This window comes from Octodon degus, unplaced genomic scaffold (genome assembly GCF_000260255.1).
Source record: "Octodon degus isolate 3935 unplaced genomic scaffold, OctDeg1.0 scaffold00085, whole genome shotgun sequence".
Lineage (NCBI taxonomy): Eukaryota > Metazoa > Chordata > Mammalia > Rodentia > Octodontidae > Octodon > Octodon degus.
In genome coordinates this window covers 4,605,890-4,618,836 of record NW_004524661.1, presented here as the reverse complement: position 1 = coordinate 4,618,836, position 12,947 = coordinate 4,605,890, and the positions used below count along the sequence as shown (strand labels likewise).

The following is a 12,947-nucleotide window of genomic DNA, read 5'->3' as shown; positions in this document are numbered from 1 at the left end:
GATAGATAGATAGATAGATAGATAGATAGATAGATAGATAGATAGATAGATACCTCAGTGGACTAAAGTGCCTGCTTCGGCAGAGCACAGTAGCCAGGGTTTGATCCCTGGCATGCTGTGCTGAGAGGGTGATTGAGACTGGGCATGGTGCTGTGCACCTGTAATCACAGTGCTTGGGAGGCTGAAAACAGGAGAATCACTACAAGCCCCATCTACATAGTGAGATCCTGTACACCCTGTGAACCCCGTCCTAAAATCATATATATATATCATACATAGTTTATATATGAAAATTTATTATATAATAGTTATGTGAGAGATATGGAGATATCTATCTCCATAGAGATACAGGTATAGATATACATGGAGGAAGACATTTTCAGTGGTAAGCTTATATGACTTTGGCAGCAAGTCTAAATCTATGTCGTGAGTCAGCAGGCTAGAGAGCCAGAGGAGAAATGACAGTGTTGTGGTACAAGACTAAAGGTCTCTTGTTGCAGAATTCCTTCTTGCACAGGGGAGATCAGTCTTTTGTGTAGACCATCAGCTGATTATTGAAGTCCACTTAGGACTTAGAAAGGGCAATTTGTTTTATTCAAAGCCTACCAATGCTAATGCTATTCTCATTCACAGATACCCTCACAAAAATGTCCAGAGTAATACTTGACCATATACTTGGGCACTGTGGCTGGGGCAAGTTGACATAAAATTAACCTTCTGTACCAGTGAAATAAGTCTATTGAAACATTAGGTAACAGAAAATTGCCTCTGACATCTCAGTACATCAAATAGTTGACTTAGTTTGTTTTAATTTGCTGCAAAGAGCATACTCAGGAAATTAAAATGTCATATTAATTAACATCTCTTATAAAAAGTATCTTCAAGACACTAAAGAACAAATAATTTTGACCTGAGGCTAACATTAAATAAATGACAGCATTCATACTGCATATTGGAGAATGTGGATCAATTTCAACATTGAATTCTTACTATGAGCTGCCTGCTCCCTGCAAAATTAAGCGCTTTGAGCTCATAGTTTAATACACCCATGTAGATAAGTAGTGGCAGTGGTAATATTACTAGTAAGCTGTATCTAGCGCTTAATATAATAATATGCCAGGCATTCTCAAGTCTTGTGCATTACTGCATATAACCCGCTCATCTGAGCTAGCTATTAAATTTGCTTTCATTTTGAAGATGAGGAAGACAATGCTCTGGAGCAGTTACTTGTCCAAGATAAAAAAAAAAAAACAAAAAAAACCATTAATTAAAGGGTGGACAATAGGAAGTAGGGAGATAGGTCTCAGATGAGAAGAAGACAGAAAAGAGGGAAGAGAGCAGGGCGGGGATAGAATTAAAAATCAAATGCACCAACTCCACACAAGGGATGTAAACATGTACAGCAAGCATATACAAATAAATAAATTTTTAAATAATGAAAAAATGGTGGAGGCTGTGATGGAGTGTACAAAGTACTATATGTAAGGACAGAAAGGGGAAATGAACTGCCTATGGATGTTACAAATTTTTATTATCTTTAAAATGAATTCATTTCAGAATTTTTGTAAGATAATGTAGTATTACAAGTATAAGAAATAGCTGAAGAATAAAGATGTGAAACTTTCTCATTGAGCAAATGACCCAACTTGATTGTAAGCATTTTGAAGAGTGATAAAAGTAAGTTAAATTTGAATGCAGACGTAAGAGCAACATGAAGAACTTTCTTTTGGGAATTTTTTTTAGGGAAGGCAAGAGACATGGAGGGTGTTCAGAGTCTCACTACTAGATTGGACTGTTAATGATCCTCCCGTTTATAGCCTACCAAGAGCTGGGATTACAGGCATGCGCCACTATGTTCAGTCTCAGTTGTTGGATCGACGCACCCCGGGGGTGGGGATGGCATGGCTGGAAATCCTCTGTTGATTGTTGAGACAAGATCTGTGCAGATCGGGATGGTTTTGAACTCGCTGTGCAACACAGGCTGACCTGGAACTCACAGGGATCCTCCTGCCCCGGACACCCAAATCCTAGGATTACAGGCATGTGCCACCTTTTGACAAAAATTTACACACAATTTAAGCATACTGAGCAGCATAATTACAGATTAAAAAAGAGGATTAGTGGAAGAACACATGTAGCTTATGCAGAGACTATCGAGTCCTCTAGGAATATATTTGGAAACGGCAGTTTATGGGAAGCAACTGAACAATTTATATAGGCAAAATAATGCCCTCTTTCAATTTATTTTTAATAAAAACAAAATTTGTTATGGAAAATGGATTTAGAAAAAGATAAGAACAGAGATAACCCCTGACAGCTAAGAAGCAGAGAATGATGGCACAAGGGACAAGATACGCCCTTCCAGGTCTCCGAGGGGCCCACCTCCACCTGTGGCCACCACCTACCCACATTCAGCTACTGACCCACCCAATAGCTGAGTTCGCTGTTGAGTATGGTGTCACTATGATCCATCACCACTCAAACACATGAGATTTGGGGAGAGGGGACATTTTAGATCTAAATCAGAAGAGTAGCTTTATTTGTTGTCCACATTTAGAAAAGACCAAGAGAGCATTCAGTAAGTGAATACACAATTGGATGCAAGCGTACAAAGGAATGTTATGCAGCAATAAAATTAAGCTACCAACCTGCAGTAAGATATGAAGGAAATTTGAATGCACGTTAAATGAAAGAAGCTATCTGAAATTGCTACATACTGCATGATTCAAAGTAAATGACGTTCTGGAAAAGACAAAACTGGAGAGAAGGGAAAGATCAGGAGTTTGGAGCGTGAGGTGAGGATGGGGATGACTAGGTGAAGCCCCCCCATTATTTAGGGGTGCTCCACATTTTTAGGGCTGTGAAAACTTTCTGTGTCATACTGTAGTATGGGTACAGGACATTATGCACTAGTCAAAACTCAGAGAACTGTACAACACAATAAAACAATCCCTAATGTAAACTATGGGTTTAGTAGTAATGTGAAGTATTGGCACATTAGTTGTAACAATGACACTACACTACCAGAACATTTTAATAAGAGGGGAATCTATGCCTGTGGAGGAGGCATATAAATGGAACTGTATTTTCTGCCTGATTTTTCTGGAAATCCAAAATTACTGAATAGTTTCACCACAACAGTTTGTAGATTGAAAAACAAAGGAGAAGGAAAAACAAGGATGGGTGATCGCTAGTTCACTCGGCTGATGAGATGGACACCGCCCTTATCCCAGTAGACTGGATACATTGTAAGGGCCAGAGAGAGGCTTGTCTATCGCTCTCTTGTGTCTTTGATCTTCAGCACCATGAACTGCTGTCCCTCTGCCATTCGACACTCTGCCTTGGAGCTAGCTGTTTATGGGCTGAAACTTCTACAGATTCTGAGCTAAATGAACCTTTCCCCTTTAACTCTGGGTGTCAGGTATTTTGTCTCAGCAATGAGAAAGGAAACTAAGACAGCTGCACCATAGCTATCAAGATCATCAGATCCACTGTTACGTTATTACTGTGCTTATGTTCAGGTAACCCAATTTTCCTTAAGGGTGGACCCCAGAGTGTAAGAGTAACAATGCGAAGGAGACATGAAATGTAGGACAGATTAGCTCTGGTGCTGTATAGCAGCCAGGCCTTGGCTTTCCCTCCAAGACATAGAGGAGAACACATAATACAGGGTTTCGTTTCAAGCATCCACTGGGAGTCTTAGAATAGACTAGGGGGGACCTGCTATAATTTAAAAGAATACTGTTTTTAAAATTCTCCAGTGACATATTTCAGTGCCTACCATCTAAAGACGGCCAGCAACACACCAGTAGTAGAAGTTGGGTTTGTTGCTGGTGTCTGCGCAGCGTAGGGGGGTCCTAGGGGGCCTCAGTGTACTAAATGGAACATTCATCTGGCCTGTGTTAGAAAACTTATTGTAGTAGTTAAGAATTTGGTCTGTGTCGGGCAATTTGTAGTAGTATTTAAGAAGGCAGGGTTAATTCAATGATTGGGTATCTGAATAAATCTCATCTAGAAGGATGGAAGACTAAAAGCAAAAAGCAGATTAAAAAGAAAATGTACAAAACCTCCACATCAATAGAAAAGCAGTCAGAAGTCATTCACAGAACTGATTACAAGGAGGTATTTGATGGTTTTGTGACTTATACATTTACCTATGTCTGTTCACACATGATTACAGAGTGCTCCGGTTTTTGTCTTAATCAATCACAGTCTAAGTGGCCTTCTCTGTTGTGACATTCCGAGAAATTGTATGTGTTCAACAGCGCGTCAGAGCCCAGTTGTGAGGGCCTGGCCAGTACCTGACTGTCAGGGAATCCTTGTCTCTTTTTCACTTCTACTTATCTTAGTGTAAAATTCAGTCTTCCTACCATGGCCTTAAGGTCCTACACAATTTGATTCCTAAATAACCTCCCAGCAGCCCTCCCACCACACAGTCTCAGCATTCCTATAGCACTCGCTGTTTTTCTATTTCTTGAATGCCCTAAGCCTATTTTTTCACTAGGGCCTTTACGTCTGTGGTTACTGCTCCCAGGACCACTCACTTCCCATCTGTTGCTTCTTAGATATTACTGCCCTGAAGGGTGCCTCTCTGGCCCACTCCTTTCCTGCTCGCTAGACACTATTGTTTTCCCTGCTTAGCTTTCCTTATTAAACCATACTGTGTGCTTCTTGGTTCTCCGCTTTTCCTACAGATCCTTAGTGACTTGATGGTTTTCACAGGATGGACTCTCAATAAATGTTTGCCGAATAGAGACACTCTCAGATTCTAGGGGTGGCTGAGGTATATAAGTCAACAGTTACTGTCTGGTGCACGCATGCATGCCGGACTCCTTAAGAAAGAGCCCACGTTGCTGGAAGCTTGTTGCCAGAATACAAGGGGTTAGGAGGAATCTGTTCTCTCCTTTTAAGCCATCTCACCGCTCTGCTGCTGGTTTCCTTCAGACTTGCCTCTGGAAGCTTGCCTTGACTAGGAACACTTACCTGGCTTATCTTTGGGGTGAAAGGACCTGACTGGGTAGATTTGCTGTCCTCCCAAACAAAGCCTTCATATCCAGGGGAGAAATGTTAGCCTCCCTCATTTGTAACACATGGACCCAGGTCACAGTGTGGCACAGTGTCCTCAGGCTGGGACTATACTGGCAACTTAAATGAGTAAGGCCAAGTGGGTCTGTTTTTATTATGGCAATTTAAGGTCAGCACAGACCAACATCTAAGCATATCCTTTTCATCTGTAAATAAATTCTCCGTCTGCCATCATCCGGCTTCGTCTCCCTTGTTTTCCCATTTTTGAGGGAACACAAACTCAAGAAGTAATTCATTTTTGTATTTAAGTTGAGAAAGTGAGTTGTGTACATCTAACGTTAAATGGAAGTTGAGATTTGACCTCGGTTTAGGGGAGAAGGATGGGGGCTGTGGTAAGCCAGAGAAACTGTTCTGGCCAAAGGATGGCTGCTGACATTACTCCCTTGATTCTGCCTTTGGAAAAGGCAGACCCTCCATGTATTTAGAAAACAGAATCAAGTTTAGATGCAACTTGGTTGTCAATTATCAGCAATAGTTTTCATATAAAAAAATTAAACACCACAAGAAGCAAACATGCTTGTAAGATAAATAGATTGACCTCTAAGGTTTGCTTTTGGGCTGTAGCCCTGCACCTCTATCCAATCTGTTTCACAGTGAAGAAGCAGTGCCAGGCAAAGACGCACAAGGAGCAAGACGGATGGCACTGTGCCCGCCGGTGAGCCTGGGGGTGCACATGAGGGGCTCCAGGAGCCTCCAAGCAAAGGGCTGGCTGTTAGACAGAAGTGAGAGCTGCTCAGGAGTAGGGCTGCTGTGAGCACAGGAGGGGGAGTTGGGAGGTCCTGGGTCACCGGAAGTCTTACTAGGCCAGGATAGCCTAGGAAAAAAGGGGTGTTCTTTATTGTTGGAGGAAGGATGGGCGCGCACAGAGATGTGAGAGCTTGCGACACTTCAGGAGACACCAAATTGCACAGTCTGGGGAGGATTGAGGGCGGCTGTGAGCGCAACGTAGGCAGGCGGTAGTACAGGAAGGGGCAGGGAAGGGCAGGGAGGGCAGGGGAAGGTGGGGAAGAAGGCAGCAGAGACTGGTGTCCTTAGGACCTCAAATAGTGTCCTGAAGAGTGTGGAGCAAGCACCAAGGGATATTAATCCGGACCTTACCGTCTTACAGCTGAGATAGAGCCCATTGGCAGCCCTTTGAGACTGACATTTGATGGAATCAAGTAAATCTTGGATAAGCAGGAAATCTTTTGGTCTTCCCTCCTCCCCAGAGCTCCTCCCCATTCACTTCTAGATATTAGACTCTCCTCAAGGCAGAATTATATGAATGTGTGGTTACGTACATATACTCTTTGTCACTGTTCCTTTAGTGTAGCTAGTGACATTTGTAACTCATCTACCTAGAATCTTTTGTAGTGCTGATAGGGACCTAGAATCCTCCCTAGTAAGTTTATATTGGGGGAATAAAACTTTTAGTTTGTGACCCCCTGAACCATTCAGGGCATAATTCACAGGCGCTGTTTCTGAGACTATTAGAAATAACTCAAGCAGGTAACACGATGGAAACTGCAGTTCTCAAAGGCAGAACACAAAGGACTGTGATAAGGGCTGAACTGGGAGTCCCTTAGCATTGACTAATGATGGGCCATACTGCTGCCAAGTGGGGCTTTCTTTCCCCACTCTCTGTCCAGGGGCACTGTACCTGGGAGGAGGGGTGGCTGTGGGGAGGAGCCAGCCTATTGCTTAGAATAGCTGGAAGGTGCTCTTGTGACATGTGTGGTACCCACACTGAGGACATGAAAGAGTGGCTTCTGTGCTGAGGACAGGAAAGAGTGGAGGGCACTCTAGGGACTTTCAGGCACTGGCTATGTCAACTCTTAAGAACGTATTTTAATATTTTGTAATATTTACTGCTATACCACTGAATTCCAGCCAAATTTCAGACCTGAATATTTGACTCTTGAGATAGATGGACCTCCAATGCCTCGCCCTCTACTGTGCTTTGGAGAAAGATGTTTCTGTTTTCTCTAAACACGGGTCTACAGTGATTTCTTCAGCCTGCACTTGAGTCTCTGCCTCTCTCTCTCCTGAGGAACGCCCTGATTTGCAAAGGTAGCAAAAACTCTCAAGTTACCGTAAGTCTGCTCTGTTTAGCTTTTTGAGTTTATTGTGGGAGATTAAGGGTACCACAACTGCTGGGGCCGAGAGTTGCAGATGTAACCTGGAGGAGAGAGAGGTGAGGAGCTCAAATGAAGCGTAAATCAAGGCGATTAAATCAAGGTGATGAAGTGAGAGGAGGAGACTCTTCACAGGGTAGCGGAGTGGTGGAAAGAACAGGTTCAACAGCTGACTTTGAAATCATCCTTTGGAGTGAAAGGGAAGCTTGTGATGGGTCAAGTGCCAGCCCGAAGTGACACGGAAGGTGATGATGCAGCTCCTAGGCATTCACAGTGGCTGATATTTGGGAAGGGTTTTGTCGCTTTGCCCTCAGTTTACTTATCAGCAAAACAGCCCTCAGGACTACTCCACAGGTGCAATGAGATGACGAAGGTAAGGGACAAGCATTCCACAAGTGCGCCATGAATGGGGCTTCGAGAGAGCTGGCTTAATAAAACTGTGTAACCAATAGTATCGCAAATTTTTAAGGTCATTTTAGTCAGTTTTTACATTTGACTGTATATCTCATCAATTTTTTCATGGTTCTGTGGAACAATTAACTCTAATAAAAAGGTTCTATCTCAGAATCTAGCCATCTCCTAGTCAGTATGAACTTAAAAGATTTCTATATTAAAACCTGTCCCACTAACAGGTTAATTAGCTTCCAGTCAAACTGCCTTTCTAAACTTCTTCTTCATCTATGAGCAGCTTTTCACCTCTTTTAAACCTGTAAATGGTTGTGTGGCACTGTTTACAGGACAGATTACTATTGTAGGTTATGTCACAGTCGGAATGGGAAAAGTAACCTTTAGCACTCTTTCAGTCTTCCTTGCTGTCTGATATTGCCTCCTCCTTCCTGCCTCCCACAAAGTATTTTAGCGCGGTGTGAGTGTGAAGTCGTTTGTATGTTTGAAACCACAGATGAAAAGCATTTGTACTTGAGATCACCTGACCAGAATGTACAAAGGTGACACACCTGCATACCGCAGGGCATGGCACGCTGTGCTTTCTTGGCGAATCTGGCTTGCCACATATTTTTGGATGGCTCCTAAGCTAAGAATAGTTTCCATCTATTGAAATGGCTGAAAAGAAATCAAAAGAACACTTTCCTATGTACCAGCTGTGAAAGAAGATATGCCCTAAGATGAACATGCAATTTCACCAGCGATCAACATTAGCAGACCAACACTTGTAATGAACTCTCATGATAGGGACTCAGTGTAAAATCAAAGTAAAATAGAATCTCAGCTACTCTCAGATTTATTTCTGTCATTATTAGATCTGTACTACAACAGAATATATTCAGTGACTTATATATTTTAAATACTATCAATAAAGGATCATGGAAGATTTTTTTCTCTTGTTTACTAGTACTTATATAGTAACCTAGACATTGCCACTTGACCTGCAAGATTAATAATATATTTATGATCTGGGCCTCTACAGAAAATACTCACCAAGTTCCGATTTATAGTGCCAATTTATAATACTATTGAGGGGGTTGTTTCTGTGAGTGATTTGTTGTTATGGTTTGTATCTAGATGTCCCCTAACCCAAAACCTTATGTGGATGTAGGAGGGGCTTTTATAGAGGTGGTTGAATCTAAATCATGTGATTGATTCAGAGTACAATGCCAGGATTAAGGGGGGGATGATTTCTATATCAGTCCACTCTGATCCTACTACCCTGGATGCACTATCAAGTTTCTCTCTTGCTTGTTTTTCTGTCTTCTGGCTGCTATGGATGATCGTTCCTCCTCGGCAATGCCTGTCTGCCATGCCGCACAACCTTGGAGCCAGCTGATTATGGACTGAAACCTCAATATGCAGAGCTAAATAACCCTTTCTCCCTTTAACTTTGGGTGTCAGGTATTTTATATCAGCAATGATAGAAAAGGAATTGAGACCCTTGGCCATAATACCCACTCATTGAAACAAATGCCAGTCATGGCATTGCTACAAAGTGTTTTGAGATAGAATTAACAACTACCATGGATTGACTTTAAACAGGGCATATTATCCTCAGTAATCTAGAAGGGGGTGCTCCAGTCTGGTGACAAGGTTTAAGAGTAGGACTGGAATTCCTTGATAAAGAAGAAACTGCCAGAGGCAGTTTTACCTCTTGTCTGAGAGTTTTCAGCCAGACTGGCAGGGCCACATGGCTCCCATTTTTAGCTTTCGTGGCTCAAGGGTCCAAATTAAATATATGTATGTAGCTATTTTTACAAAGACAGAAAACAATTTTTAGCAATCAGAAGTGTATAGATTTCAGATTTGCCTGTCCAACTCTACAAATTACTTGAGTGGGTTCCTTATGCATTCCATGTGCATATTGTACTAGTTCTGGTATCTGCGTGGAACTTTGACCAGTCCAACTGCTTTCTATAAATGATACCATCCAACTTGTGCTGCTAGAAAACTGAAAGGTTAATCACTTCAAGTAAAGTAAAATTAGTACAGTATTTTGTGATAGCTGCCTGTCAGCCATGATATTGCCTAACCGTCTCAGTGACTCTGGAGCAGAAAAGGGTAGTGAGAATCAAGAAGAAGGGAAAAAAAATTCAGGAAAGACTTAGCTTCACTCTCCTCACTGAGACTTCTAGACACAACCTTCTTTTAGGATAGATTCATCCAAAGAGTGAAGATAAGGCTGTGAGGAAAAATGTGTACACTGGGCTGACTGTAGGACTGCTTTCCTGACTCACTGGCACCTGTCAGCATGGACCTCCTGGCATTGCTGGGACGTTGCATGTGTGTTTTCTGAATGAGTTTCTAGAGCTTTCTTCAGATTTTCCGAGTCTCTGGTACCAAAAGGATAAAAACTACAAATGACTGCACTTCAGGTGGATATTTGACTCACATATAACCCACTGTGTACACAGTCTTTCTGGTTTTTGTTGATAATCAGATGAAGTAAGTACTAGTATCTTATTTTGCAGATGAGAACACAGAACCTTTGAAAAGTGAAGTAATTTGTCCTGGGTTGGATTTGAACCCAGACCTGACAGCAAAGCACATGTTAAGGTAGGGTCTCTTCTGTCACTAGCCTCAGAAAATTAGAGGTGCTGCGTGACCCAAGGTACATGCCGAGCCTTTGCCCACTGGCCGGGCAAGAAAGTAATGGAGGTTGGCGACTGATTTTGTGGGGGGTCTTGTAGCCACAGCCTTCTAGGGTACCTCTGCGGAAGAGAGTGGGGAAGCGGAGAAGAGCGCTCCGGGAGGGGTGGGCGGGCTCTAAGAGTTTGAAAAGAGGAAGGAAGTGGGGCCCGGCAGAGTGCCTAGCCACCCCTGCTGGCTTCCCCACCGGAGGACGCGAGACGCTGAGGCCCGGCCCAGCCATGGCCCCCTGGCGCAAAACTGACAAGGAGCGGCATGGTGTGGGTAGGTGTGGGCACAAGTCCGCAGCAGAGGAGGGCAGGTGGCCAAAGAGCCGCAGGCAGGAGGATGCTGCGGCACCTGGGCGGGGTTAGGGCGCCTTTAGCCCGCTGTCGGACCGTTGGCTTCCCAGGGCCAGGTAGGGGAGAGGAAGATGGATACACCACCTGCAGTCTGTGCCCATCCTGGCCCAGCTCTCTGCCTGTTGCGGGCTGCCTCTGTCCCGTGCGTGTGCGATGGGTCAGACTGAGAGTTTGGCACCTGGCTCCTGGTGCCAGGCATGCTCTCACTGACAAGGGAGCCTGCCTTCTCCCCTAGCTAGGCCTGGGTGGGCTCAGCACACCTGCCACCACCCTTCCCCAAAGCTGTACGCATCTGTATCCCAGGTTCTCGCCTGTTCCTCCTGGGTCAGATGACCCCTTGAGATGGCACAGAGTCCAGAGGGCAGTGCAAGTTTGGGGTGTGCTTGGTGGGCGAGATCTTTCCCTCAGCTGAGCACCTCTGGGAAGAAAGGCCTCCTCGGAGCATCTGGGGGTAACCAAGAGGCAACCTTACTATCTTCAGCCATCTCAGCTCTTCAAGGCCTCGGTCTCAAGCTCTGGGCGGAAGTAGTGGCTGGGGGAAGGGAGGTGGCAGGTACTGTGACTCTTTCTAAGTGGCACCAGTGGTGCAATACTCAGAAACTTAAGTGTCAATGTAAAGCCTACTCTGGTGATTGCTACACAGGCCGATACCAGACTCCACCCCGGGGGTGATTTCAGGCACTTTCAATTACTCAGTGCGCAGAGTGATGACCTACAAGGGGTTCCCCAGGCCACTGGTCAGGAAACAGCCCCCCGAGAGCTCAACATTAACTGACTCATAGGTTAGGCGTTGAGAGGTGTGGTCCTTCTCCAGAGAGTAGATAACGAGCCAGCGCCTGCAGGGGGCTTGGTCAGTATCTGGCTACAGAATGGAAAGCTTGAGTCACATTCCATGAAGATCTTCTTAACATTAAAGCTTCTCTTACTGTGGCCCACCCAGCTGGTAGGTGTCAGGTTAAATACCCCAGGGAGCAGGGCGGCTTTAGAATGGGGCAGGCCACAGACCTGGAGGGACGAGTGTGGCACAGCACATGGAAGTGTGTGTGAAGAACACAGGAAGGAAGGAACTGCTGGCAACACTTTTTGCCTGGAGAAAGAGGTGCGATGAAGGCAGTGATTCAGCTCAGAGGAAACTGAAACTGTGCTTGGAGGGTTATTAATGCCAGGCTCAGGGGTTGGGGCCTTTTCTAGTCAGGCAGCAGGGACCCACCCATAGAGGGCTTCTGAGGAGGAGAGGGCAGGAAGAGATCTCCGGGCCAGTGTTGGGGGGACTGGGTAGACAAAAGAGCGAAGGTGCCAGGAAGCAGACAAAGGACAACAAGGGAGCCAGAATGCATGGGACAGCCACCTTGGTGTCCCTCTGAGGGCCACAGTCTGCATCTGCATGGCCTCTCGCTGTGACACGAAGTCATGGGCTGTAGTTCCAGACTGTTGTTTTGGATTCCAGTTTCCAACACTTTCCAGGTCTGTGACTTCAGGCAAGTTACCTTCTCCAGGTCCCAGTTTCCCTGTCTGTATAACAGGACGAATATGAGCACTTGCTTCCCACAGGTGTGAGATAAGCTAAATGAGTTTATCTGCAAAACATGCTCAGAATGGTGACTATACAAAGGAATTCTTAATTTTTTTTTTAATGTATTTGGTACAGGGTCTCATTACACAGCTTGGACTTGTAGTCATCCTCCTGTTTTCAGCCTCCCCAGTGCTGGGATTACAGGGTACACCACCACGCCGAGTCTCGGTGGCTGGCTCAGTGCACCCTGGGGCAGGGCTAGCGTGGCATGTGGTGCTGGGGATCAAACTCTGGTCCCTGTGCTTGCCTGAGCAGGCGCTTAGTATGCTTAGCTATCTCCTTGGCTCAAAGGAATTCTTAGTAAGTGTTACTATTATTGTTATTATCTTTTTAAACTTTGTCCCCCTTGGTCCTAGTTGAGGGTCCAGTGTCACAGAATGTGATGGGGCTACAGGATGAGTATGACTGTCACCTTCCCCCAGCTGACATTAGCCTGACTGCATGGATGTGGGTAGGATTCTATTAGCTCCAGAGCCTTCTTGATTTGAAGGCAGAACTGCTATTTTTATTGCCTGTTTATGAAGATGTGGGGCTTATTGAAGCCAGTCTGGGGCTTATTGAAGCCAGTCTGGGGCTAGGGAGATAGGTCGGAGGTCTAAGCACCCACCTGGCAAGTGTAAGGACCTGGGTTCGATACCCGGTAATGCATGCTGTGCAGCCCCAAAACCCCAGGTACACTGAGCTGCCCATTGAAACTTTGCCTGGTGGCAGAAGCCTGTATTCCCAGCACTGAGGAGG

General features: G+C 44.8%; 2 protein-coding genes across 2 annotated transcripts in view; both read left to right on the top strand.

Annotated features, from left to right (window-relative positions):
• Spdl1 (spindle apparatus coiled-coil protein 1) overlaps positions 1-5,839 on the top strand; it is a 61,357-nt gene extending 55,518 nt beyond the window's left edge. Inside the window, exon 13 of the mRNA XM_023721784.1 lies at positions 5,650-5,839. Coding sequence (XP_023577552.1) covers positions 5,650-5,839 — 190 coding nt within the window. The remainder of the gene's footprint in view (positions 1-5,649) is intronic.
• A 4,643-nt stretch (positions 5,840-10,482) lies between these two features.
• Positions 10,483-12,947, top strand: part of Dock2 (dedicator of cytokinesis 2) — a 478,084-nt gene continuing 475,619 nt past the window's right edge. Inside the window, exon 1 of the mRNA XM_004637060.2 lies at positions 10,483-10,559. Coding sequence (XP_004637117.2) covers positions 10,517-10,559 — 43 coding nt within the window. The 5' untranslated portion in view covers positions 10,483-10,516. The remainder of the gene's footprint in view (positions 10,560-12,947) is intronic.